The sequence below is a fragment of the Saccopteryx bilineata genome, chromosome 5, assembly GCF_036850765.1.
Source record: "Saccopteryx bilineata isolate mSacBil1 chromosome 5, mSacBil1_pri_phased_curated, whole genome shotgun sequence".
Classification (NCBI taxonomy): Eukaryota; Metazoa; Chordata; class Mammalia; order Chiroptera; family Emballonuridae; genus Saccopteryx; species Saccopteryx bilineata.
In genome coordinates this window covers 253075078-253102834 of record NC_089494.1, presented here as the reverse complement: position 1 = coordinate 253102834, position 27757 = coordinate 253075078, and the positions used below count along the sequence as shown (strand labels likewise).

Sequence of the window (27757 nt, the reverse complement as noted above, 5' to 3'; positions counted from 1 at the left end):
TTCTGACCGCTGTATTTACACTTCCTGCCATCTTTTCTTGGACCCTGTTCTCTCTCCTGCTCAGTCAGTACCTTGCTTTTTACTCCTGGTGTTCAATGCAAACGAAAAGGGAGCCACCTCTGCTTTCTCTTGACTATACTTTCTCTTTACTATAAAGCCGTCCTTAGCACCTTGTTATGATAGCCATCCTAGTAGCTTCCTATTTCACATATTATTCTCCTCAGTAGAGTTCTGGCTTCCAACAAGGCAGGAGAATTTGAAACCTGGCTACCAGTCGCTGTATTATAGTATCCTAGATAGCACCCTACTGCCCTGGGGGTTCAGAATTCCTAGCCATCCTTCCAGAGGCAGGTACAAAAGCAGCCTTAAGATTTTCCTGCTGTTCCAAAGGACTATTAAAAGTTATCCATCAGCATATTTTACACTGTATATAGAATGTTGAATATAAGACATAATAAGAAAACTATAAAGAAGCTACCCAATTTGTCATTTTTGCTATTTGGATGATATTATCTAAATTTCTCATGTATTGTTCATATATATATATATATATATATATATATATATATACACACACACACATATATATATATGAACAATATATATATTGTTGGGAAGGGAAGAGAGAGACAGAGAGGAAGGAGAGGGGAGGGGGAGGGGTGGAGAAGCAAATGGGCGCCTCTTCTGTGTGCCCTGGCCTGGAATCGAACCCGGGACTCCTGCACGCCAGGCCGACACTTTACCACTGAGCCACCCAGCCAGGTCCGTATTTATATATTTTTTTATTTTATTTATTTATTTATTTATTTTGCATTTTTCCGAAGCTGGAAACGGTGAGGCAGTCAGACAGACTCCCGCATGTGCCCGACCAGGATCCACCCGGTATGCCCACCAGGGGGCAATGCTCTGCCCCTCTGGGGCATCTCTCTGTTGCATCCAGAGCCACTCTAGCGCCTGAGGCAGAGGCCACAGAGCCATCCTCAGCGCCCGGGCCATCTTTGCTCCAATGGAGCCTTGGCTGCGGGAGGGGAAGAGAGAGACAGAGAGGAAGGAGAGGGGGAGGGGTGGAGAAGCAAATGGGCACCTCTTCTGTGTGCCCTGGCTGGGAATCGAACCCGGGACTCCTGCACGCCAGGCCGACACTTTACCATTGAGCCACCCAGCCAGGTCCGTATTTATATATTTTTCCCCCTTAGAATTTATTTTCACTTTATAATTTCTTTTGAAGATTTGTTTTTCCTCTTATAAGTGTGGCAGAGATTCTCACCGACCTCTCTGCACAGGATATTTTTATGTGATGACATGTTGTTCCCTCATTTTTCTAGATTTTGGCCCTGTTTTCTGACTGTTGTCCAACTTCTCATTCCTGGTCTTTAGGTTTTTGATATTTTAACTTCTTTTCTTTGCTATCATGTTGATCTTTTAAGAAAAATGTACCCAGCCCTAGTATTGCTATACATTTTTGTAGAAAAATCTCATCCCTCGCCTTATTTAGTATTTTTTATTGTAATATTTTCATGATTTTTAGTCCATATAGCCAGTATCACCTACAAGGATGGGTTGCTCTCATCCTTGTGCGATCTTCCTTCTCTCCCAGGTACCCAGATTGTCTCATTTACAATAAATGTCTATTTTTTTAACCTGATATTAAAGTAAACAATGATTTGTTGGAAAAATATAGTTTCATAATGCAAATATGACACACCTCCTTGCTAGTCCTCTTTTCCTGCTATTGGAACCTACCCTTTAAGCAAAAGTCTCAAATAAACAATTTACCAAATTATTGGCCCCTAAATTCTTATAATGAGTCTCCCACTATTTATATGCTTTATATAAATGTTTCCATTTTAATTTTCATTAGGTTCAAAATATGAAACTCCTTTTGGATTCAAAATGGTTGTGGGGATTGCTCTTTGAAGCCTTAGTATATTTATCTTTGTCATATCAGTGCCTGGGACATGAGTAGGTGCTAAACATTCACAAAATACTAGCTGGGTTCAGTGTAACTGGGCACCAAGCTTAGAACCTGGTTATGTTCCGGGCACACAATAAGTGTACAGTATCTATTGCTGAATGAACTGATTGAATGGTATGGGATTGAATACCCTGAATTGAAGCTGCGATCTGCTCATTTGTGTTCCTAAAGCCTCCTCTTTTCTGACTTTTGACCATAACACCTGCTTATTCTTGCTTTACACTGTCTTGGTTCCCTTACTTCCTTGACCCTGACCATACAGATTTCTCTTTTTTCTTCTTTGATTTTTAAAACTGTTTCTTTTGTAATTGCTTTCTCATTTTTTTGAAATCTCTATTCTACAGAAATGATTTTTTTTGTTGTGCTCTGTACCTGTACCGCAGAAATCTATACAAATGAAAGGTCCCTTCCACAATAGAGCACCCAGCTTTATATATTCCTTAAGAATTCTCTTCCATTTTGTAATATATCCCGCCTCTCACTGACGTCTTCAAAGGGAAAACCCAGCCTTATTTCTTTCTCTCGTATTGTTGTTTTTCTCCTTTTCAAACAGAAATCATGTGTTGCTGCCTGCCAAACATACAAACTATTCAGACTCTCATTTCAACATTTTCTTCATGTATCATGACATCCATTTATTTATTTTCCAAAATTTTTTTTCACATTTTTAGAAGTAATACATATTCATTATAGAGAATGTAAAATATAAGGAAAATATATATGAAAATTCAGGTCAACTCTGAATGGCAGATCACTTGCTGCCCAAAGATTTTTCATTTCTTTCTGTGTCTGTTCATATATTTATTTCAAAACAAAATTAAATTATACTGTAATTTAATCCTTTATATTATGTTTTGAAAAGTTTTTATTAACATTATTGGGGTGACCTTGGTAATAAAGTAATACAGCTTTGCTGTGTATAATTCTGTAGCACATCACCTGTGTACTGCACTGTGTATTTACCACCCAGAGTCACCATCTCCTTCCATCACCGGGTGTTTGATCCCCTTTACCTTTTACTACCTGCCCTCATCCCCCTCCCCTTTTATAATCACCATACTGCTGTCTGTATCTGTGAGATTTTGTTTGTTTTTCTTGTTTATTTATTTGTTGCTTTCAGTTTTATATTCTGCAAATGAGTGAAATCATGTGGTTCTTGAACATTTTTGTCTAACTTATTTCACTTAGCAAGATACTTTCAAGATCTATTCATGTTGTCAAAAAAACATTTCATCTTCTCGTTTGGCCGAGTAGTATGATTCCATTGTGTGTATGTACCACATCTTCTTTATCCAATCATCTATTGAAAGACACTCCAGTGTTTCCATGTCTTGGCCGCCATGACTAATGCTGTACTGAACATAAGGGTACATATATTTTCTTTTATTTTCTTTCTTTATTTTGGCAGAGATAGTAAGAGTCAGAGAGAGGGACAGATGGGGACAGACAGACAGGAAGGGAGAGAGATGAGAAAAATCAGTTCTTCATTGCAGTTCCTTAGTTGTCTATTGATTTATTTCTCATATGTGCCTTGATCGGGGGGCTACAGCAAATCTAGTGATCCCTTGCTCAAGCCAGCGACCTTGGGTTCAAGCTGGTGAGCCTTGCTCAAACCCCATGAGCCTGCACTCAAGCTGGCAACGTCGGGGTCTCTAACCCGGGTCCTCTTTATCCCAGTACAATGCTCTATCCACTGTGCCACTGCCAGGTCAGGCAAGGGTACATATATCTTTACAAATAAATGTTTTCAAATTTTTCTAGTAGGTACCAAGAACAGGAATTTCTGGGTCAGATGGTGATTCTAGTCTTAATTTTTTGAGGAATTGCCATATTGTTTTTTACAGGGGCTATACCAGTTTACATTTTTACCAGCAGTGGATGAGGTTTCTATTTTCTTCACAAATTCTCCAAAACTTGTTACTACTTGTCTTGCTGATAATAGCCAATCGAACAAGTGTGAGGTGGAATCTCATTGTTGTTTTGTTTTGCATTTACCTAATAGCTAATGAAGTTGAGCATCTTTTCATATCTCTGTTGGTCATTTGTATGTTTTCTTGAGAGAAGTACTGCCAGTCTCTTAATTGGATTGTTTGTTTTGTTGTTATTGAGTTGTATGAGTTCTTTATATATTTTGGATTTTAACCCTTGATCACAGGTGTTGTGCACAAATAGCTTTTTCCATTCAGTGGTTGCCTTTTTGTTTTATTGACTTATATTTTCTTTTGCCATGCAGAAACTTTTTAGTTTGATATAGTTTCATTCGTTTTTGCTTTTACTTCCCTTGCCTTTGAGATCAAATTCATAATCTCTTTAAAATCAAGGTCCATAAGTTAAGTGCCTATGTTTTCACCTACATAATTTATTGTTTCAGATTGCATATTTAGGTTCTTGATTCATTTTGAGTTAATTTTTGTATATAGTGACAAATAGCAGCCTAGTTTTATTCTTTTGCATGTGCCTTTCCAATTTTCCCAGCACCATTTATTGAAGAAACTTTCTTTTCTCCATTGTGTGTTTTTGGCTCCTTTGTTAAAAATTATTTACGCATATACATATGGATTTATTTCTGGGCTCTCAGTTCTGTTCTTTTGGTCGGCAGCACATACACTGAGGGGATTAAGTCATGGCCATTGTACTTAGTGGCTGATCAGAATTGGGTACCATGAAGATGCATTTCTGTTTGTATTTCTTATGGGGACCATAAAGTTTAAAAAACTCTTCTGTATTAATTATCACTGTCTTTACAGATCTTACCTTTTCCAGGCATACACATTATGTGGCTAAAACTATTGGATTCCTTTCACTATTTATCAGTAGGATAAGCCCCAAACTCATTCCTTCAATGAGTCAAGGGGTCCTACATTTAGTGTTCACTTTTGTTACATACAGTGTGCTCTCATTACATATGAACTGTGTGTGTGTCTGTGTGTGTCTGTGTGTGTGTGTGTAAAAATGACAATTTAGCAGTGGACAGTTCTATGAAAGGGTAATAAAATTATGAACTGTGTTCATTTTGTTAATTTTTTCTTGCTTTTCTATGTTTTCCAAACTTTCTATAATCAGCATGCATCTGTGTGTAGACTACTTACTAACCTCTTATAACCCTGAATACATATTTGTTTGTATTAATTTGTTATGCTGGTTTGGTGTCTGACTTTTTTTAATGCTTTTTTTTTTCCCAGTGTGCTCTATGGAAATAAAATCACAGAACTCCCGAAAAGTTTATTTGAAGGATTATTTTCCTTACAGCTACTGTAAGTATTTGATTGATTGTGATCTGTTGAACCAAATATTACATTTCAGTCAGTATACCATCTCATCATTTCGTGGAAGCTTCAGAAAAATTCGACCCAAATGACATAGTTTCATGAAATGGAAAAGGTTAGCCTAGTGGAGCTCACATTGTTGATGGTTATTTATTTGAAGACACAGATTTTGAAATTGTCCCAACACCTTTCTCTCCACACTGTCATAAATGTATGCATCCTGTCTGTGCTGTCATTTAAAGCTTTTACGATCCCTGACCTTTGTGGAACTTCTTTGGTTTGATTTAACAATAGTTAGACAGGAGAGAGACATGGTGATATGATTATTCACCTTTGTGCAAAGAATCGGCAAGAGTGACAGCGCTGGAATGACATCCCCCAGCATGAAGATGGTGTGTAGGAGGCCGGAACGCAGCAGCAACACTCAAACTCCTCTTTGTAAAAGATTTATCAGTAAATCCCTGGATTATATCCTCAGAGACCACTCTGTTTAGACAATAGCTACTTCTCTTTTGCCTCTAAAGAACTATTTGCTATACATATATATAAGACTAAGACTTGACCCCTGGTGTTTTAATTAACACTTATATGAAAAGGAAATTTGGGGAAAAATATGCTGATATTAAGATTGTTACTGTTGGATTATCCAACTCTGTTCAAATCACTGAACACATCAAGAGTTCCTCATTTTGGGCACATACGGGCCCCGTTGCTATGGATGAAAGATGAGTGTGATGGAATTACTTCTCTCACCGGTATATAGTAGGTCCACTTTAGAATTTTTAAATTTATGGTTCCACTTGTATATGGAAGCTACAGAACAATTTAAATGACCAAACACGACAGAAATGGATTCGTAGACACAGAGAACAGACTGGTGGTTGCCCGGGGAGGCAGGGAGCATTCGGGGGCTGGGTGGAAAAGGTGAAGGGATTGAGAAGTTCAGATCAGTGGTTTCAGAATAGCGACGGGGACATAAGTACAGCACAGGGAATACAGTCAGTAATGTTGTAAGGACCATGTGTAGTGCCAAGTGCATACTGGAAACATTTAGGCGATCACTTTATATCAAGTATATGATTGTCTAACCCCTAAGCTGTGCACTTGAACCTAATACAAAATAATAGTGAATCTCAGGTGTAATTGAAAAATGACATTTTAAATAGAAAAATTATTAACATAAACAATGTTTAATTTAGAATGTCATTTTCTCTTTTGGGTATATGCATTTGTTGGCATTGGGGTTTATACCATTATGTGGTAAAAAAAAAAAAATCCTAGTTCTACAAACTTCCCAGATACAGTTATTTTTCCTTGCTTGATAAATGTATGTTCATAATTATATCTGTTATACATGTTTGGCATTTTTCATCATTATCCAGATATTTTATATCACAGCCTAGTTTTTACATGCACACCCACACAAGTGAAGTAACTTGTTAACCAGACAACACTTACCCTTACCACACCCAGACAGTCCATTTTGCTCCATTCTCTCTCTCTCTGACAAACTAATGAGCCACAGCAAATACTAATCTTGGTTACCTAATGACTTCATTCAGGTTTCAAATTCTTGTTTCACCCTTGCCGTGTGGTTAGCCAGTATTGTTTCTGATCTTTGGTAGAATGAATCCATGCACATTCCCTCAGCCTCAGTTTTATCTCTATACTAAGGCTGATTATTAAGCATGCCTGGCTTAAAGAGACAGGGTAGTCTCATTACAGCTTGCTGAAAACACGGTTTAGCACCTGAGAGCTGCTGGAACTGATGGATGTTGGGGAGAAGCAGGTATATGGAAGGAACTAAATAAATTAGGGTTTGGTACTTTTTCCCTCTGGTTTTTCAGCCACAGATATTTAAAGCAAGTACAAAATGCTCACAAAAACGCCTTCCTCCATAGTCTCTCAGGTCCCTGACCTTTTTCTTGCCCTTAATGTCCTGTGCCGTAATTCCTTCCCTTAGGTAGCTAATGGGTTTAGGGAGTGAGGACAGTGGGACTTGCGTTGTGGCCCGGAGTCAGGAGGAATGGCATTAATCAGTCCATACCTCAAACCAGGACTCTGAGCTTTTAAGAAATTATTATGTAGACCAGACTCCAGAGAAGGCCAAAATTTCAGCTCCTGAAGGGGAATTAAAAATAAAGAGCACATCAAAGAAAATATCTATGAGGGAGTCATAGCTTTGCATGGAAACATCTACAAAAGTAAGCAATTAAAACAGAAATACCGGCCCTGGTCAGTTGGCTCAGCGGTAGAGCGTCGGCCTAGCGTGCGGAGGACCCGGGTTCGATTCCCGGCCAGGGCACACAGGAGAAGCGCCCATTTGCTTCTCCACCCCTCCGCCGCGCTTTCCTCTCTGTCTCTCTCTTCCCCTCCCGCAGCCAAGGCTCCATTGGAGCAAAGATGGCCCTGGCGCTGGGGATGGCTCTGTGGCCTCTGCCTCAGGCGCTAGAGTGGCTCTGGTCGCAACATGGCGACGCCCAGGATGGGCAGAACATCGCCCCCTGGTGGGCAGAGCGTCGCCCCTGGTGGGCGTGCCGGGTGGATCCCGGTCGGGCGCATGCGGGAGTCTGTCTGACTGTCTCTCCCTGTTTCCAGCTTCAGAAAAATGAAAAGAAAAGAAAAGAAAAAAAACAGAAATACCTTATATCTATGAGAGACTATTGTGGTGAAAAGGGCAAATATTTTTGGAGTGTTAGGTAATAAGACATACAAACCCAAACTACATAGCACGTATTTCCTTTTTTTTTCCTTTTGAGCTACTGTTCGTAAAAGTTTTAAGTATCAAAACACTGTTCTAATGACAGAGGAAAAGAAATATCAAAAAATATTTCCCCTGTTCACAGAGGACTAACCTGTATTTGGGCAAAGTAGGCCTCCGTGAACTAGGTGACCGGACGAAGTAGCATTGAGTAACTTGCTTTGGAGCCTGGAGGAAGGATACCATAGTCGGCGGAAGTCCTGCTGGAGGAAACATGGCCTTTCTGTGAGACCCCGATAGGCTGTAAGTTTGCGGGCAGTAGACAGCAGGACACGTATGCGCCCAAAGGGGAGTCCACAGGCATAAAGCTCAGACACACTCATGTACCACCTACACAAATGGCGTGTGCCGATGTGTGATCTCTAAACTACAGTTCCACAAAATAGCTGTAGATGTAGAACATTGGTACACATACGAGAGAGAGAGAAAATTGAGTTTGTAGCATATTGTGTTCAACCAAGTTAAATTCTACAACCGTTTGACCAAACAGATTGTTGAACGCCAACAAGATCAGCTGCCTGCGGGTCGATGCCTTCCAGGACCTGCACAACTTGAACCTCCTCTCCTTGTACGACAACAAGCTGCAGACCATCGCCAAGGGCACCTTCTCCCCGCTCCGGGCTATTCAGACCATGTATGTGTCTGCCATTTGGATCGCACTCGATGACAGGTGTTTTCACTCTGAATTTGAGAGTTGAGTTTCTGGCAAGTCGTGTATAAAAGCGTTGTGTGTGTGTGTTTCTGAAAGGCATCTGGCCCAGAACCCCTTCATTTGTGACTGCCATCTCAAGTGGCTGGCGGATTATCTCCATACCAACCCGATCGAGACCAGTGGCGCCCGCTGCACCAGTCCCCGGCGTCTGGCAAACAAAAGAATCGGACAGATCAAAAGCAAGAAGTTCCGTTGTTCAGGTAATTTCTCACCTCGTGGGACATTTCCCCGTTGTTACCAAAAAAACAGTGGTGACAGGACACCTAGCGACAGTTGGCCTGTGGCTAAATTACCAACAATGTAGAATCATATTTCTTTGTCTTCTAGGCATAAAGCAAAAAAATAAATAAAGAGAACTGTATACACAATTCATAAAGCCTTTCTATGTCTAACACCTTTTAATGCTATATGATACAGAAGAAATAGGCTCCTAGCCAAGAAAAAGAATAGATGAGTGGATACTTCATACTGTGTTCCCAGGGTTCGTACTGAACAGGGGCCTTATAGTTAACTCACAGTGCCTTTTAAGCCTGTTAAGTCTCATGTTTGTTGTATTATTCTCCACAGAGAAACTTAAGGTAATTAATCATGTTTGCATTGCTTCAGGAAATGAACTGAGACTTGGTTACATGATTTGCTCAGGCTCCAAGTAAGGGGCAACCTCGGGATCCCTTACTGAGTACTGTGTTCTCCATTTGCGTTCTCTTATTTTGAATGGAACTGGGAGGATACATTCCCCCCCCCCAAAAGGCCATGTTTAAAGACATTGGGAATTTACATTTATTTATAGAAAGCTAATTATAGGTGCATTGCATTAATATTAAATAGAAAGCTTACTTCCCTGAAACTTACCATTTGCTTTGGTCTAATCTTTTCTATTTTCTTACGATACAATGCCTTCTGTATGTTTTGAGTAGTATGCTGCCTAACTATCCCAGATGTATTTCATATTCGGCAGTTAATTGATACTTAAAAAGCTAATATCAAGACCACGCTGGTTATTGTCCATGGTTCTATCAATAGATGCGTTTAGTACTCACTGTGTATACATTTTCACTTAATTATCTGTAATAACGTGAGTCCATTCTTAATCTGATATAACTCATATCTCTGCTGGCTGACATTCAGGTGCATCTTCTATTTTTTTTTCTCTTTTTTTATTTAGCTAAAGAACAGTATTTCATTCCAGGTAGGTTTTGCTCGGTAGTAGGACTAACTGCAGACACCCTTTCCTTACCTTGTAAAATATAGCTTCTAAAACTCTGATATGCATGCTCTTGAGAATACAGCGGGTACTGTGTAGATAGAGTTACTTCTGCATAGATCACTTGTAGCTGTTCCCTGAACACCTGACTTTTGCATGCAGCTTCTGATGTTAAATATAAATACTATTTAACTCCCACCTTTCCCCCCTCTCACTTTGGCACATTATCTAAAAAGTCTCATGGTAGTTAAAATATTTGAACCTATGGCTTCTACTTAAATCATTTTCTCTCCTTATGTGGTATATCTGATCTCTCTACCTGTTTTTAAAATGTAGCTGATTGAGCTGGTTTTAAAGACAGAGAGCTTTCTGTTATCAAAGAGCTAGTTCTACAAGGAATCCGCTACCGATACAGAGAACTGTGGTTTTCAATCATGGAATTTACCTTTTTTATAGTTTTTACACTAAAAATGTATCCCTGACTTTTTGCTTGACTTTGATTGCAGTTGCTTAACTTTTTATACAAAACAAAACAAGCAAGCAAACAACACTGCAACTTCGTGCTGATTTACGTGTAGCTGTACTGTCTCTGTGGGTTGACACCCTTACACACCTGGTGTCACAGTGTAACTCCACAAAAATGACACTGATCTTGTCCGGAAAGCATCACAAGTTCACGGGCACTAAGTGCCTTAAATAATTTAGGCCAGTGCATGAAACATTCTTAGAAAAGTAATTGGAATGTTCTACCACTACAGTTTTAACACTATCAAGTTTGATGATTCTAGAACTAGCTCTTTGAACTATGTTTCTTTTCTTAATTTTTCCTTGCCTGCCAATTGTGTAAAATACCTCTCGACTTGTTTGTTTTAAATTATTGTATGAAAAATGTATGTTAAGTAGTAATTGATAGACCACATTTGCCATGTTCTGGGTATATTCTACACTGTAATGTATATTAGCATCTGTAAATATAACGCGTTCTGTACTACTAGTGTGTACAATCACACCTATTTTTTAAAGAATTCTGAGTTTGGTCTCTATTTTTAAGGAAATAGGTGTTGCTTGCCATTACTGAGTTATAATTTAAATAATGTAATGCATAAAACAGATTTTTGTGTTATTTTTATTTTGAGCTTGAATGATCAATAATATTTTATATATTACTCTGGCTGCGTAAGAAGGAACAGTTGAACAGAGGTTCTATGACTTTCACTATAAATCTTAAAATTCATTATTTTTACCCAATTATTAAGTAGAAAGTCATCTGATAACTATTACCCAGAAAAGGTTATATTTTAAACATCAGAACACTATAGGATAAAAGATTAATATTAATTAAATCACCAAATTAGAGCAAATTATTCCATCTAATACATTTAAATAAACTTCATTATTTATTACATTAAATATATTATTTTAAATATTTATTTTATTACATTAGATATTGTAAATAAAATTCATTAATAATTTATAAGTTAATATTTTCAATTCTTCAAATAAAGAACAAAAGTCAGCTTGTGTTCATAAACTCTGGTACATTTTTGTCCACTTATTGACAGCAGCCAAATTAGCTTCTGGAAAATACTTTTTATGTCAACTATCACAGCTTAATTGTCAATTTCTGAGGATTCAATTTACATTTATCAGGATAATCATTATGGAAGTCATGACTCAGAAGAATTCTTTTGTCCGACTCTCCCTTTTTTCCAGATTTTAATTAAAATTTTAACCTATCAAAAGAGCCACCATAAAAGAAGAATCATTGTCATGTATTGAAAGTGGATTATTTTAAATGTAAACTATATAGTGTACCTGAAATTTAGACTTTGTTCCCAGTATTTCCTCATTTTAATTTTAACTTACGTTTTAGCCAAAACACAAAATATTTTTTTAAAATGTCATGGCATTAATTTCCAGATGTAATGAAACAATTATATTCACCTTTGCAAACTTTTTACTGAGTCCACTTTAATTAGATGGCATTAAATATAAATTGGAAAGGTCATTAAAAAGCATGTAAGCCACAACCTATGGATTAATCCCAACGTGCTAATGATAGTACTTGAAGATCTCCATGATTAGTTTTTCACTTCATTTTACACGTTTACTCGCCTACCACCATCCTGTCTGGCACTCTAGATGTTGCAGTGATAACTCACCAGAAAATCTATCTTGCAGAGAGTTCATCTTTTAAAGGAATTGACAAGAACTTAATTTGTGCTATACGTTTATGTATGCCATTGCTTTTCCTGTAAGACCACTACACTTCAAAAAATTATTATGGAAGTTTACAAAGCATGAAAATTCCTACTATACCATGTCATTCCTCGATAATTACCACAGTGAGGAAAGAAGAAAGAGACCTTAGTTTTGTAGACAGACTTCTTCATCATAACTGGGATGACTGTCTTTCTTTCCTTCTTGGTGATCTTTACTTTTGCAGGAGTTCACCATTTTGGCTGTAAGTAAAAGCATCTGATCCAAACACAGTGTCCTCCCTTTTCAATCCTGGTGTACCTCCCTCCAGTCTCGGTCTTTTGTGCCTTTTTTCTAAGAAGAAACCGCAGATCTTTTGAGCTTCTCCATTGTCCATGTAGCTGACGCCCAACTTCTCCCCGGTGCCCCTCCCGGAAGCTGTTGTTGCCATTCCGCAGTTGTGAGGAATGGGTGGACGCGCCTTTCCGTAGAACCCCTTGTTTGTGTTTCCAGGACATGGTCGGTAGTAATACTCTCACTACGGTCGTAAACGTTCTGCAGGAAGAATGCATGTCGTGTAAACAATACTCCGTTTCCGAAACGTCTGTAGCTTTTCTCCTGCTTCCCTTCATCTTTCCTTCTCCGTCTTACCCTTGGCCTAGTGGATGGTGTAGTGATTTTGTAGCGAGATTTTCTGTTGTGCTTGATCTAACCATGTGGTTGCCAGGTATGAGTAAAACATGGTTCCGTCAAGCACCATGGAACGTCACGCAGCTTTCTACAGCAGGACAAGCTGCTGAGGCTTAAATCAGGATTTGCTTGTCTCTCTTCATAAAATCAAAATGAAAAACAAACAAACAAAAAAAAGAGGGCTCTTTAGGCATTTCTGAAGATTATGTGAGAGGGAGAGAATAATAAAAGACCACAGAAAATTTAAAAACCTGAGTACATCTATTTGCCTTGAAAGCCCTAATTGAAAATGATATCTAGGGACACGTTGATGACTGGATACGTTTTAAATTCTTGACTCCGAGAGAAAAAAAAAAAATCACCTTTTTTAACAATGACTAGTCATTGTGTGATTAGCTGTCAAATAGGCTAGAAATGGCTCATACCTGGATCAGCAGAAAGTACAGCTGTGAAAAGCTCATCTCTCTTAATGTTTTCCTGTCCTGTGAATCTAGTTACTCTTCTTTTCCAGCAAGTCCCAAACCCTCGTTGTAACCCTCTCCTGACATCCATTGACCAAAGTCCCCCCAGTTGTCTCCCTGCTGCATAATCTCCAGTTGTCTTCCTTTTTTCTCTTCCTGCAAAATGAACAAACATTCTAACCTTTAGACTCAGTATCTTCTTCTTCTTTTTTTTTTTTTTCTTGGCTCGAATCCTCAATAGGCACAGAAGATTATCGATCGAAATTAAGTGGGGACTGCTTTGCAGATTTGGCTTGCCCCGAGAAGTGCCGCTGTGAGGGGACCACCGTAGACTGCTCCAATCAGAAGCTCATCAAAGTCCCAGACCACATCCCTCAGTACACGGCCGAGCTGTAAGTTCCTCCCCCAGCCAAATCGGGTGGGGAGGGAGGAAGCAAATGCATCAGAGCATTGGGATTGTTGTATCGCTCTTTTAATCTTGATAATTACATTGGTCTTAATGAACACACGTTGGCATAACTCTTCTCTGTGTAAGAATATTTAAGAGACGACCTTACTTCAGCTTTCTGGCCCAAGATGCAATTACAGCAGTTAACTTGCCTCTCAAAAATTCAGTTAGCACTTAGTAATACTATTCATCCTTGCATTCATCTTGTTATTTATTTCTTGAGCAATATTTATGCCCAAACCCCTTTCTGAAGATTTAATATACTTTTAGCATATTTAGTCCTTTTTTTAAAGATTTTGTTTATTGATTTTTTTAAAGATTTTATTTATTCATTTTAGAGAAGGGGGGAGAAAGAAAGAGAGAGAGAGAGAGAAGGGAGAGAGAAGGGGGGAGGAGCAGGAAGCATCAACTCCCATATGTGCCTTGACTGGGCAAGCCCAGGGTTTCAAACCAGTGACCTCAGCATTCCAGGTTGACACTTTATCCACTGCGCCACCACAGGTCAGGCATTTATTGATTTTTAAAGCAATGAGAGAAGAGAGAGAGAAATGAGTGGGGGGAGGAGCGGGAAGCATCAACTCACAGTAGTTGCTTCTCGTATGTGCCTTGACTAGGCAAGCCCAGGGTTTCGAACCAGCAACCTCAGCATTCCAGGTCAATGCTCTGTCCACTGCACCACCACAGGTCAGGCTAACATATTTAGTTGTTATAGCAACCAAATACAGTACGTAGTCCGAGAATCACCATTTTGAATCTCTGTTAATTATGAATTAAAAAAGAGAGTCTTTTTAAAATCTGCTCTACTACTTTACTGACTCATGGCTGAAAGGACTCGGTGATTATCAAGTATCAAAACACGAAGAATGGAATAGCAGCAAAAGCTGAAGAAACAGAGTGTGATCAAATGTATATTTAAAATCCTAACAAAGGGCCTAGCACGTGCTAGTTGCTAAAATATGTTTGTTGGATCATTTGTAGGTACTATGCCCATGCACAGATCGCTTTTACTGACTGTATTTATAAAAGTGAGACATTTAGCATTCGTGTTCTAAAAATCCAAGGAAAACCTGGTGAAATCTCATCACTCTCTGAACATCTCAGCCATGTTTATGTAGAGCGCCAGCTGGTATTTGTCATTCTCCACTTTGCATATTTGGTTGTCTTTCTGTGCGTGTGTGATCCTTTTGTCTTCAACTACATAGATTATAGTCCTTTATGACAGGAATCATGTTTTATGGTTTATTGCCTACTGTGCCTATACTCCTGCTTGTTACTTAATGAATTTTAAGCAATTTGAATAATTAAAAATAATGTAACACTTTCAAAGAAATGACAGAAACGAACTAGCCTGTGATTATAAGTGATGCTTTTTTATTCCTGTTACTTCATAAAACTATTTCATAGCTCCAGGATTTCTAGAAATGCTTGGAGACCATGTGAATAAAGCACTATAGTCAAGCAGGGAATTTGCTTACTTCCAGTAATACTACAAACAATAATTCAAATCATGGCTTCCAGCATGACAATATATAAGGAGGCTTACTTATCAGTCAAGAATTGTATTAGAAACTAGAATCTAATTCATTTTTCAGCAGAGTTTATGTATTGTATGTTGTAAGAACTTAAGAAATGTTCAGTCATATATTTAAAAATCAGCACTTGGAAGAAAATATTTGCAAACCATACATCTGACAATGGATTTATATCCAGAATGAAAGAATAGTTCTTACAACTCAACAATAAAAATAAAAATAAAAATGTACATTGCCCAGTTAAAAAGTAGTCAAATCTCTTGTATGGACATTTCTCCAAAGAAGATGTACAAATGGCTAATAAGCACATGAAAAAATTCTTGATGTCATTAGGCACTAGGAAAACATAAATCAAAACCACAATGATATAACACTTCACAACCACCAGAATGGCCATTAAAAACAAAGAAACGAAAAGGATGATAGCAGGTGAAAGAAATTGGACCCCTCTTACATTGCTTCTGGGTCTATAAAATATCAATAATAGAGCCCCTTTGGAAAATGGTTGGCTCTTTCTCAAAGAGTTAAACATTAATTTGCTGTGTGACCCAGCAATTTCACATGTGTGTAAATATCCAAAAGAATCAAAGACATATACCCATAGAAAAACTTATACACTGACATTTGTAGAAGGGTTATTTATAATAATCAAGAAGTGGAAGCAACTCAAATCTTCATCAGCTGATAAATGGATAAGTACAAAGTGGTACATCCATACAGTGGAGCACTATTTGGCCATGAAAAGGAATGAAGTGCTAGTATATGATAAACTCAGTTGACCCTTACAAATACTATTTAAAGTGAAAAAAAAAACCAGCCACGGAAGGCCTCATTTTATATTATTCCATTAATATGACATATCTGGAAGAGGAAAATCTATGGAGACAGAAGGTTAATGAGTGATGTGCAAGAACTGAGCTAGTGGGTGGACCAAATTGAGAGTAACTGCTCACTCTCGTAGTGGGATTTCTTTTTTGGGTGATGTGTATATTCTGGAATTGGGTTGCACAATTTTGTGAATGTATGTAACCACTACAAACCTTAAAAGAGTGAACTTTGTGGCATATAAATAGTATGTCAGTAAAACCATTAATTATGGAAAAAATTATGGAACAGGTAATTAAAGAAAAAGTGGTCTAAAATGCTCTCAGGGAAGGGTAATAGTGAGAAAAAAGTTTGTGATTACTAAATGAGAGCTTGTTTTGATTTTCAATGATTGGTTTTTTTTACTATGTGCTTCTTATATATTTTATTTTGATCATTAAAATTTGAGTGGAATGGGAAAGAAATAAGTAAAATTGGCCCTCCATATTTTGGGGTTCACATCTGCAAATGTAAATAACTTTGAATTGAAAATATTTTAAAAAAATGTTATCCACCTGACTAGGTGGTGGCGCAGTGGATGGAGCGTCGGACTGGGATGCAGAAGACCCAGGTTCAAAATCCCGAGGTCACCAGCTTGAGCGCAGACTCATCTGGTTTGAGCAAAGCTCACCAGCTTGAACCCAAGTTCGCTGACTTGAGCAAGGGGTTACTCACTCTGCTGTAGACCCCAGTCAAGGCACATATGAGAAAGCAATCAATGAACAACTAAGGTGTTGCAATGAAGAATTGATGCTTCTCATCTGTCTCCCTTCCTGTCTGTCTGTCCCTCTCTCTGTCTCTTTCTCTGTCACACACACACAAAAATGTTCCCTGATGTTGACGTATGCTATGTAGTTGAGTCTACAATGGTTGGCCTGTACTGAATGTGAAACATGTAGAGGCATTTTTTCTTGTCATTATTCTCTAAACAATACAATTTTACACCTATTTACGTAGCAGCATTTACATTGGATTACGTATTATATATAATCTAGAGATAATTTGAATTATACCTGAAGATACATGTAGGTTCTATGCAAATACTACATTGTTTTACATGTGAGACATGAACCTTTATGGGTTTTGGTGTCCTGAGAGGGTCCTAGAATCAATCCTCTGTGGATATTGAGGGGCAACTGTGCTTTCCTCAGATCTTCTGTGACGTGTGGTCTATATTTTGCTTTAGGATAAGCATTGCATACTGTTAAAATTCTGTATGAGAAATAAAATGTAATCCCTTCCTGACTCTTGGTCACAACACTTGACTGTTCCTTTCTCCCTAGGCGTCTCAATAATAATGAATTCACGGTGCTGGAAGCTACAGGCATCTTCAAGAAGCTTCCTCAGCTACGTAAAATGTAAGCTGTACATTAACCATCTTTGCAAATGTCTGTGTGTTCTATTGTGTTTTTCCCACCCCTTTGCCTTTTTATATGGATTTCTTTGGAAATTGGAGAATATAAAAGATCCAGAGGAATTTCCACGCAGTGACTACCTGCGGCATGACGTTAGGGGGCTCTCTGAGTAACTGCCTTCTTTCTCCGTATTCACGCGATGCCAACCACCTTTCCGTCGCAGAACGCGGGCGTCTCCCTGTCACTCAGACAGCTGGTCTGCTGGGCGTCCTCAGCGGAACCCCGCACGCACGCGCATTAGAGACTGGTTCAATAATGTGTTGCAACTTCCTTGACTATTCCCCAGACCAAGCTGTTATTTCTCTTTCGGCACATTCCATGTCAACTATTTGACTTTTTGCTTCATTAAACTTTCATTAGGAGATAGTCAAAATTAATGATTGCTAAACTGGCTTGCTAGCTCATCTGTGTTGCTACATATCCACAACTCATATTTCAAAATAGTTTTGTAAGCTCAGCAGTTTCAGCAACATTCAGGACAGCACTCCACCCCCTGCGGAGGGGGCTGGGGGCACACGGGGAGGCCGAGAGTGTGTGGCCAACAGAGCACCCTCCCCGTATTTAGAAACATCAGGAGGGGAGCGTTCCTCCGTGGTACCTGTGCTTTTATGTATGTAGCTGCTCTGCAGTCACAGAGGCGGAAGAGGCAGAGAGGACTGAAGTGATTTCTGTTCACCTGACGCCCATATTATATACTGCCTCCTGAAGAGTTTCTCCTTGCTTAACTGTCCTCCTTTTTCTCTGACACGAACTGCTCTTTCTTTTCAGCTATAAAATGCCTTTCAATTGAATGCCTATTTATTGAATGGCTATTATGGGCCATACTCTGAAACGAATCAAAGGATACATAAACACGATGCTTGTTCTATGGACATTCCTAGTCTTGGAAGGAGCAGTGCAAAAGAGAAGGAGGGAATGTATAGAAAGGACATTGCTTCACTGGGATGTTCTTGCCCACTGGGCCAACATTGCAGTATTTCATGTCACACTAAATACTGACGGTTAGGTTGGTGGTTTTGACACGAGACTTTTCCCTGGGAACAAACTCATACTCGGATATGTTTCTGATGCTCTCTAAGCATGGAAATTTAGTCAATTCTTCTTCTCTCTACCCAGTTGCCTTCTTATAGTCGTTAATTTATTCAACACTTTTAATCAGGGGCATCTCCTTGAAAGTCCCTCATTAAGTTTTGTGGCAAACAAAGGTTTATGCACTTTGATACCAGACCTCAAGAATTTTGTCCTGCTGGGGACCCATTCAGGTCGTGTTGACAGTGATCCGGCTGCTTTTTTTCACTGCAAATGTTACCCCTTAGTATTGTTACCACTTTGGCTTGATGTCGCTTCAGAGCCCTGGGAGTGCTGGGCAGAGAAGATGTCTAAGATGGTGGGAGACTGTTCAATAGAAGAGAATCACCAAACATGTCTTAGTGCCCTCGTTGTTTGAGAGCAATTGTTTAAGTTAAAATCTGTGTTTCAACTATTTTTATTTAGAAACTTTAGCAACAATAAGATCACAGACATCGAAGAGGGAGCTTTCGAAGGAGCGTCTGGGGTAAATGAAATACTCCTCACGAGTAATCGTTTGGAAAATGTGCAGCATAAGATGTTCAAGGGATTGGAAAGTCTCAAAACGTTGTAAGTACTCTTGTTTATATTGTGATTATTCTTCTACAGGATTGTGCTTTCTGGGTCATTGTAATCCTGGAGGGGGAGGGGAAGGGGATGGAGAGTCTGTTCTCCCTCAGCCCCCCAGCTAGCCAGCTCTTTCTCTGCAATACACACACACACACACACACACACACACACATGCACACACACGATTGTGGATGCAGATAGTCTCTTACTCTGGGACCCCTGACTTTAGCATGTTACCTGCAAAAGAGCAAATGGGTCTCCTGGCTGCAATTCCACAACAGAAAAGATCATCTTTGCTCCATTCCGTGTACAGACTGGCCCCTCTGATCAGACTCAGAATGATCATTTTTTTCTCCTTTTCCGCAAATACTTCCATCTAATACTCTGCCTTGGGCCAAGGTCACCAGCTTCAGAGTCTGCTCTCAACCCGATGGCATCATAGCAGCTCACCTGGAGAACACCTTTATCTGCCCCTGCAGGGTCTCAGTGCAGGAGGGACTGATGAGGCGGGAGCTTCTACTGCCAGGTTCAAAGCAGACATGCTAGGAGTTATGTCTTCTTACTGGCTCATAGGTTGTAAGGTGGGGGAGAAGAAATTCTGAATGTTTCCAAAAGGTTGTTGGCCAAGGAGGAGGGGATTGGATTGACTAGTAAGGACAACACTCTAAGTTGGAATTTTCTACCGAGCACATATGTCATTTGTATTATCTCTAGAGCAGGGGTCCCCAAACTACAGCCCGCGGGCCGCATGCAGCCCCCTGAGGCCATTTATCCAGCCCCTGCCACACTTTCAGAAGGGGCACCTCTTCATTGGTGGTCAGTGAGAGGAGCACATTGACCATCTCATTAGCCAAAAGCAGGCCCACCATAGTTCCCATTGAAATACCGGTCAGTTTGTTGATTTAAATTTACTTGTTCTTTATTTTAAATATTGTATTTGTTCCCGTTTTGTTTATTTACTTTAAAATAAGATATGTGCAGTGTGCATAGGGATTTGTTCACAGGTTTTTTTTTTATAGTCCGGCCCTCCAACGGTCTGAGGGACAGTGAACTGGCCCCCTGTGTAAAAAGTTTGAGGACCCCTGCTCTAGAGTATGTAATCATGTTTGACAAAAGTGGTGGCCTAAAAATTGGAAGAGACACCAACCAAACTCTGAAGCCTTCAGAAGACAGGAAGGAAACTGTCACCAAGCAGCAGCCCTTGGCAAATGCAGTGGAGAAGGCCCCAGCTCCCCTGTGTCCCCTTAACCCTCAGCTCCTCCCCCAGCCCTCAGGGCCACAGCCAGGGGCCGGGACAGAGAGCCCAGAGTCCCAGGCCTGCTCTGTGTCAGGTTTAGAGGGGGAGAACACGCCTCCAGCCGGTGGGACGTGTTACAAACATTCCAAATTTAAATCCTGCTGCAAAACCTCTGCACGGGGAAGGAGCCGTGTGTTCCTTGTGAAACCTAGCCATCCAGAAGGACCCATGTCCCCTGCTGACCCCCCTCATGGGTAACTGAGAGCCCCGTCCAAATGCTGTGCAAGTATTCCTTCAGCTTGTTAGGGAGGAGGCCGGGAGGAGTGTGGAAGGAAGACAGAGAGGTTATCCCGGAGGTGGCTGTGTCTATTCCCGCCCCCAGGCCCAACCCTAAGCTATCGCAGGTAACTCAGCAGAACACAGACCCTGCAGCAAACAGAGTCCTTCCTTCTGGGATGGGAGTGGAGAGACTGCTAGTTACTGGAACCGGCTCCTTGAATGGGCAGTCGAAGGGGCAGGAAGTGGGGATCCTGCCCTGCGCCGCCACAATGAGGAGCCACGGACTGGGCGATGAAACAGCGGCAATCTGCTTCCCACAGTTCTGGAAGCCGGAAGTCCAAGGACACGGTGCTGAGAGGATTGGCCTCTGGGGCCCTTTCCTTGGCTTTCAGATTGCTACCTTTTCACTGTGCTTTTACTGACCTTTCCTCTGTACGTGGGGAGAGAGAGAGAGTGCGCTGGTGTCCCTTCCTCTTATTAGAAGGGCTCCAGTCCTGTCAGATTAGAGCCCCGCCTGTAAGACCTCGTTTAACCTTAGTTACCGCACTAAAACTCCTCTTCCCAAGACTGTCATATCCGGTGTTGGGGCTTCAACCTAGGAATTTTAGAGGGACACAGTTCAGTTCATAACACCGCTTCAAAGAGTTTATCAATTATTTCTTCTGACAAGTTCCATTCACAGGTCTCTCTCTGTGACGGGTTCTCTAAATGCATCTTTCACCATTGTTATGTTTCTGGCAATGTTTTCATGCCTCTTAATTTTCGACACCTGAGACAGACACCCAACAGGCCCTCTACTTAATTCCTCTGGATCCCAACAAGCATAATGGAGCATTTAGAGCCAAGCTCGGGGCAAAGTCCCAAAGTAGGTTTATCTGGGCTATATATTCCTCTAAGTGGTAACTTTCAGCTTGGGGTTATAAAAACTTTGACAAGACCACCCCTCTTGCCCCTAAATTTTTAATCCTTGGGGCTTATAAACCTTATAGCAGTACCTGTACATATTTTTTCCATCTTTTCCAAGTGAGAGGAGGGGAGCTAGAGAGACAGATTCCTGCATGTGCCTTAACCGGATCCACCCAGCAACCCCCTCTGGGGCCGATGTTCTGCCAATCTCAGGCCATACCCACAACTGAGCTATTTTAGTGCCTGAGGCAGAGTCTCCATGGAGCCACCCTCAGTGCCCCTGGGCAGATGTGCTCAAACCAATTGAGCCACCGCTGTGGGAGGAGGAGAGAGAGGGGAGGGGGAGATGAGGGAGGGGAGGGGTAGAGGAACAAATGATCACTTCTCCTGTGTGCCCTGATCGGGAATCAAACCCAGAACAATCACACACCCAGCCAATGCTCTACCAATGAGCCAACCGGCTGTGGCCTACCTGTACATATTTCAGTGAGTCTTTGAAGGCCCTGATTGCAGGTGAAATGTGGTACCTCTGTGTGCTCATGGATTTTTGCAGTGTCAAAATTTTCTTCATCTTCTCCCAGGGGGTCCATGACTCCAACAAGATCAAGACAAGCACTCTTGATTATTTATGGCAAAGGGAAGTGCTGAGACAAATACTTTTCTTTTGTGCATTCGTCCCTAACGTAAAACGTCATAGTAAAGAGGGGATGGCACTGTCCTTTCTTCTTATCTGTGACTTGGCAAGATGCAGAAATTGATATTTCTCCTTTGATCATAAGACAGGCTAGAATGTTAAAGGAACCCTTTGTTGTTCATTTGTCTTGCTTCTCTTTCTCACAGCCTGCAGCCCTCAAATATGGTAGTCAACTCATGGCTAGCAAAATTCAGGAAAAGAAGCTAATCTTTTAGCAATCCCGAATAAGACGTACGGCAACTGTTTATTTTGCCATGGGATTTTTTAGAAACCTTTTGATGTTTTTCTAAGTCCCACAAATAAACAGTTTAGACAAGGATCAAGAACTAGACCAAAACTTTAACAGTGATGACAAACTGACCACAGTGTTAATCCTGCTAATGGCAATGACTAAATAAAATATTGGTCAGAATTTTTTTAAAAAGAAGCCCTCATTTCAACTCCACTGCAGACTCCTGAGATCTTTAACTCTTGTTTCTTCTTTAAGTTGTGAAACAATTTTAATGAGTTAAATAATCCATGCAAGCTCTGGGTTGCTCAGTCAAGTCCGACTCCCCCAGCGGGTGGTGACATTGGCTCGGCCGTGTAAATCCCTGAGATGCCCTTAGTTCTTCATCTGCTGTCCTTATTGATTCTTTTCTGCCTTCCTTTCTGTTCAGCCTCAAATGTAATACTGCAGTGAATGCACAAATCACAGGGCTTCAAGGACTTAGAGAGAGCTGCAGGTGAATGAGGACATTATGTAATCGTGCAAGCAAAATGATAACATCAAAGGGAAGCATTCTACCTTCAACTGAATGGGGTTGGAAATCCATGCCTAGGCTCACCTTGCTTTTTGTAACTGAGTGTAGTAATCACTGACAGCCCTAAATATTTTATTTTTACCCAAGATTCTCCTGTACAGAGAGCCACAGTGATGATTCCCTCATGAGTAGAGAACATTCAGAAAACAGTACTGAATGCTACAGATTTGCAGAGAAGGGGCTATGTCGGTCCTCAGATAGGCAGAATTGATTGCCTGATGCTTTCTCTCCATAACAGTGTTCTCTTTCTTCCCCTCAGGATGTTGAGAAGTAATCGCATAAGCTGCGTAGGGAATGACAGCTTCGTAGGACTCAGTTCTGTGCGCTTGCTCTCTTTATATGATAATCAAATCACTACAGTCGCACCGGGGGCCTTTGACACCCTTCATTCCTTATCTACTCTGTGAGTATGAAAAGTAGTCCATGTTTGTGTATTCCGTGAGCCACTGCATTTTATTACATTTGTTACTTTCATTGAGAGCACTTATAGAATTGTTAGGCATTTCATAAAAATATGATTAAGAATTTAGGTGGGTTTTTTTTTAAAAAAAAAAAGACAAACTTGTTTATGTTAAATTTTAACTTTTCTAAAAAGAATACCTTCTATCTCACCTTAAAATTTAACAAAGATCATAGCAGTTTTCAATCATTTCTTTTTTATAATAACGTGCTATGGCTTAATTCATAAATTTTCATCTTATTACTTACTCATTTGTGTTGCAAATAAAAGAAATGTTATGGATTTTTTTCCCCCAGTGTTGTTGCACTGGGGTCTGTTCAGAGTAAGTTGTAGAAACAGAGTTGCTAGGGTTATTGTCACCACACGAGGCTCGAAAGGGTAGTTCACAGTGACAAGAGCTGCCTGAGAGTGACCAGACCAACAATAGCTATTCGCTAGAGGGCACTGGCTATATTATTAGGGAAATGTTGAAGAAATAGGTTGAGCCTGTCTAGAAAGACATTTAATGTAGACAGCTCAAGAAGAAAGAATATTTGTGGGTCTAGACACAGAACTCAGAAAGTGTCAAAAGAAAAGAAAAGAAAAGAAAAAGCCCCCTCCAAACAATGTATTTCAGGCATCTTGCATAGTGGTATCTATGAAGCAGTGTCTGGCATGATAAATCTTAAAACTGATTGGATTTCCTGGCAATGGTGGCATAGTAATCTAACTCAAAAGGTAGTTAGAAAGAAAAAACAACAGCAACAAAAAACATTCCCTGTAGCTCAGGTCACTAAAGAAATAATTTGAGGGAAGCGTCCATCCATCAGGAAAGTACTTAATCCTCTTCCCGCATAAAACGTGACATTTTACATGGGGCTGCTAATCTGTGCATATTAAACACGGCATGTTTATAAATCACGGGATTGTCGATCGGTTTGTGCTGAAATGGTAAGATGCCAAAAGTATGGAGATTTGTGGAAGTAAATTCATTTTTATAACTGGCATTTAATCAACCCGGCTGTCAGTGTAGATGGGAAACCTATTCTCCGGAGCAAATAAGAGATAGAAATCTTGAAATGGCAAATTAATGAAATAGCTGTTGTCAGGTTCAACTCAGTAGTATACCTCAGGCTTCATCTTTATATTCCGTCACTGCGTTATCAGGGGCGGGAAGGACGACAGCCTCTCAGACCTCTGACAGGTGTGAGTTGTCTCTGAGTGTCTCCGCCCTACGTTGCTGCCTTGGCTTTATTTTTTGCACGCAGTTATTTGCAGACTCCTTCTCTGAAAGTGTCGTTATTTTGTAAGTTTCATCCATCAATATTCTAGCCAAAAAAAATTAAAAAAAAAAAAGTATCCTGTGTGTGTTGATCGAGTAGGAATGAGGGGCTGGAGGGGAATAGCAACAGGAAGAAGGAGCCGTTCCAGCAGACAGAGCGCAGGGAAGTGGTAGCATGGAGTTCTAGGCGGTAAGAACGAGAATCTCAGCTCTGCCTCGTTTGCCTGTGGCACGCAGAAACCTCTTGGCCAATCCTTTCAACTGCAACTGCTACCTGGCGTGGTTGGGAGAGTGGCTCAGGAAGAAGAGGATCGTCACGGGCAACCCTCGGTGTCAGAAGCCGTACTTCCTCAAGGAAATCCCCATCCAGGATGTGGCCATTCAGGACTTCACCTGCGATGATGGTAAGGCAGCCTCGCCCGGTCCCTGGCCTCCGGGTGTCCGGGTGCCTCGTGCTGATGCCGCGGGCACGACCGCACAGCCTGTCTATTCGGAGGTGGTCATTGTGCCTCTGTTTGTTCTTTTGTATGGCCGTGCCTGAGCCGCTGGACACTTGCTTTCTCAGACCGCACTTTTCCTAGCCGAGTCTGCGTAGCGCTTTTCTGCGTGTTTCAGATTGTCCGGTTTCCAGCTTGCGGTCGATCTTGTTTTCACAGCTTCGTTTTAACGCGTGTTCGTTAACCTGAGCATCTCTTCCGGTAACTGCCATTTTCCAAATGAGAAAAGCTGTGGGCTTCTTAAATAGAAACGCGAGTAAATCTAGCAAAAAGAGTAAGCTTTGCTTTGTAATGCACTCTATAGGCATCGCATTTGATTCTAACAGTCCTGAAAGGTAGGAAAAACAGGTCCTGGTCTTATTGCCAGTGAATGTTGAGCTTATTTGATCCCTCTGTTTTAAAGCAAGGGACCCCTACTATTTTTGCTAAACATTTTTACTCTGTCCCTTTGTGTCTCCTTACCATTTATCTGTAATTCAGCTGACAGTTACATATTCTAATTAAAAATATAATTTATATAAATAACTGTACAAAGAGAATAACTATTATAATAGTATTGATACTACCAATTGGAAATTATTTTCTGGAATTCTGCCCTGGGCTGTCTACAAACGGTGCCGTCTAGAACGTGAGGTGTCCGTAAATTCTTAACGTCCTATGTGTCAGTGATCATGTGGCTCAAGATTGGGGCTTGTTGCGTTCATTTAAAGGCATGAGATCTCTTCTAGCATCTGCAGAACCTCAAACCTGGGTCTTCCTGTATGTGTTTTGGCAATTTAGGCAATGATGACAATAGCTGCTCCCCACTCTCTCGCTGTCCCGCGGAGTGTACCTGCTTGGATACTGTGGTCCGATGTAGCAACAAGGGCTTGAAGGGCTTGCCCAAAGGAATTCCGAGAGATGTCACTGAGTTGTAAGTAAAGCGTGTCTTTCATTTTTCTGAACAATCAGTGTTTCACACACCAAGGGAAATGGGCACCAAACAAAAGTTTTTAGAGTCCTGTTGGCAAATGACAGTCTGTGGGCCGTTAGTATCACATACAACCTTAAATAAATAAATGAAAGCTAGTTCAGATGCCCTTGGGAAATACTGGTTGTGTGTCTTTCCCATTTTACCACTGCAGGACTTCTCAGTGCCTTTATTATACTAAGGAGCCCTAGGAAGCCCCAAGGGAGGATGATAAAATATCAAGTGCTGCCTTCCTTACTGGTTTCTATGGCCCTTTTCTCATGGGGCATCTCATCTCGTAAGACCAACATTCTATCCGGTGCATCTTAGAAAATGCTGTGTATTGCCCTGGCCGGTTGGCTCAGCGGTAGAGCGTCGGCCTGGCGTGCGGGGGACCCGGGTTCGATTCCTGGCCAGGGCACATAAGAGAAGCGCCCATTTGCTTCTCCACCCCCCCCTCCTTCCTCTCTGTCTCTCTCTTCCCCTCCCGCAGCCGAGGCTCCATTGGAGCAGGGATGGCCCGGGCGCTGGGGATGGCTCCTTGGCCTCTGCCTCAGGCGCTAGAGTGGCTCTGGTCACGGCAGAGCGACACCCCGGAGGGGCAGAGCATCGCCCCCTGGTGGGCAGAGCATCGCCCCTGGTGGGCGTGCCAGGTGGATCCCGGTCGGGCGCATGCGGGAGTCTGTCTGACTGTCTCTCCCCGTTTCCAGCTTCAGAAAAAATACAAAAAAATGCTGTGTATTTAGTCTATCTACAGTGCCTGGGTTATTCCATATGGTTAATTATTCTTCACTACTGTGTTCTTTAGGAGAATATCTCACCATATGGGATACACTACTCTCTGGAATGTGGACAAAGTTGGTCTAATCCTTAACCTTAAAAAGAAATACTGCCCTTTGGACTTGAATCAGAGTCCTTCAGTTTGTAAAGGGTGTAGGGTCAATGATCTCTAACATTTTCATTACTGCCATCGAACTACAGATTACGTGGCCAACACACATATCTAGGTACTAAACACCACCTACGCTTTCCTAGTTGCCTCATGCACACACACCCTACTCCGTGCCTCTCTCTGTATGTGTGTGGGCCATGTACAGATGCTTCTTGACATGCAATTGAGTCATGTCGCCTCATTGATTTTTTTTTGTCTGTATGGAACCATATATCAAAAATGATTTAAGCCCAGCTCTAACTCATGCAAAGGCGTACCTATAATTAATGCAGCCGTGTACAAGTACTCCAAACGAGCAGCTTGGGTAGAATTTTGGCAACATGGAACATACTTAATGAGGGTTAAAAAGATGCCACTTTAGTTTTCAGAAAAAAAAAAAAAACTTGCTTTTAAATCATATGCAGTTCTATGAATCCTAATTTGGTCCTAAATTGAACACTTAAACAAAATTTATATGATCTTAGCATTTGTACACAGAAGGTCCCTGTTAGATTTGAATAGTTGTAAAGTGATCGGTTTTCAGTTATTACCAGTCACGGTTGTGAATTAACTGT

General features: G+C 40.8%; 1 protein-coding gene across 9 annotated transcripts in view; it reads left to right on the top strand.

Annotated features, from left to right (window-relative positions):
• SLIT2 (slit guidance ligand 2) overlaps positions 1-27757 on the top strand; it is a 346399-nt gene that overhangs the window by 247097 nt on the left and 71545 nt on the right. For 4 of the 9 annotated variants that reach the window (XM_066279051.1, XM_066279048.1, XM_066279047.1 and 1 more), the window contains 11 exons: positions 5158-5229; positions 8493-8636; positions 8751-8914; positions 9880-9903; positions 12365-12382; positions 13510-13660; positions 17396-17470; positions 19022-19165; positions 23344-23487; positions 25043-25209; positions 26083-26215. In XM_066279051.1, the coding sequence (XP_066135148.1) occupies positions 5158-5229; positions 8493-8636; positions 8751-8914; positions 9880-9903; positions 12365-12382; positions 13510-13660; positions 17396-17470; positions 19022-19165; positions 23344-23487; positions 25043-25209; positions 26083-26215 (1236 nt within the window). The remainder of the gene's footprint in view (positions 1-5157; positions 5230-8492; positions 8637-8750; positions 8915-9879; positions 9904-12364; positions 12383-13509; positions 13661-17395; positions 17471-19021; positions 19166-23343; positions 23488-25042; positions 25210-26082; positions 26216-27757) is intronic. The other 5 variants (XM_066279053.1, XM_066279050.1, XM_066279046.1 and 2 more) reach the window with 2 other exon arrangements.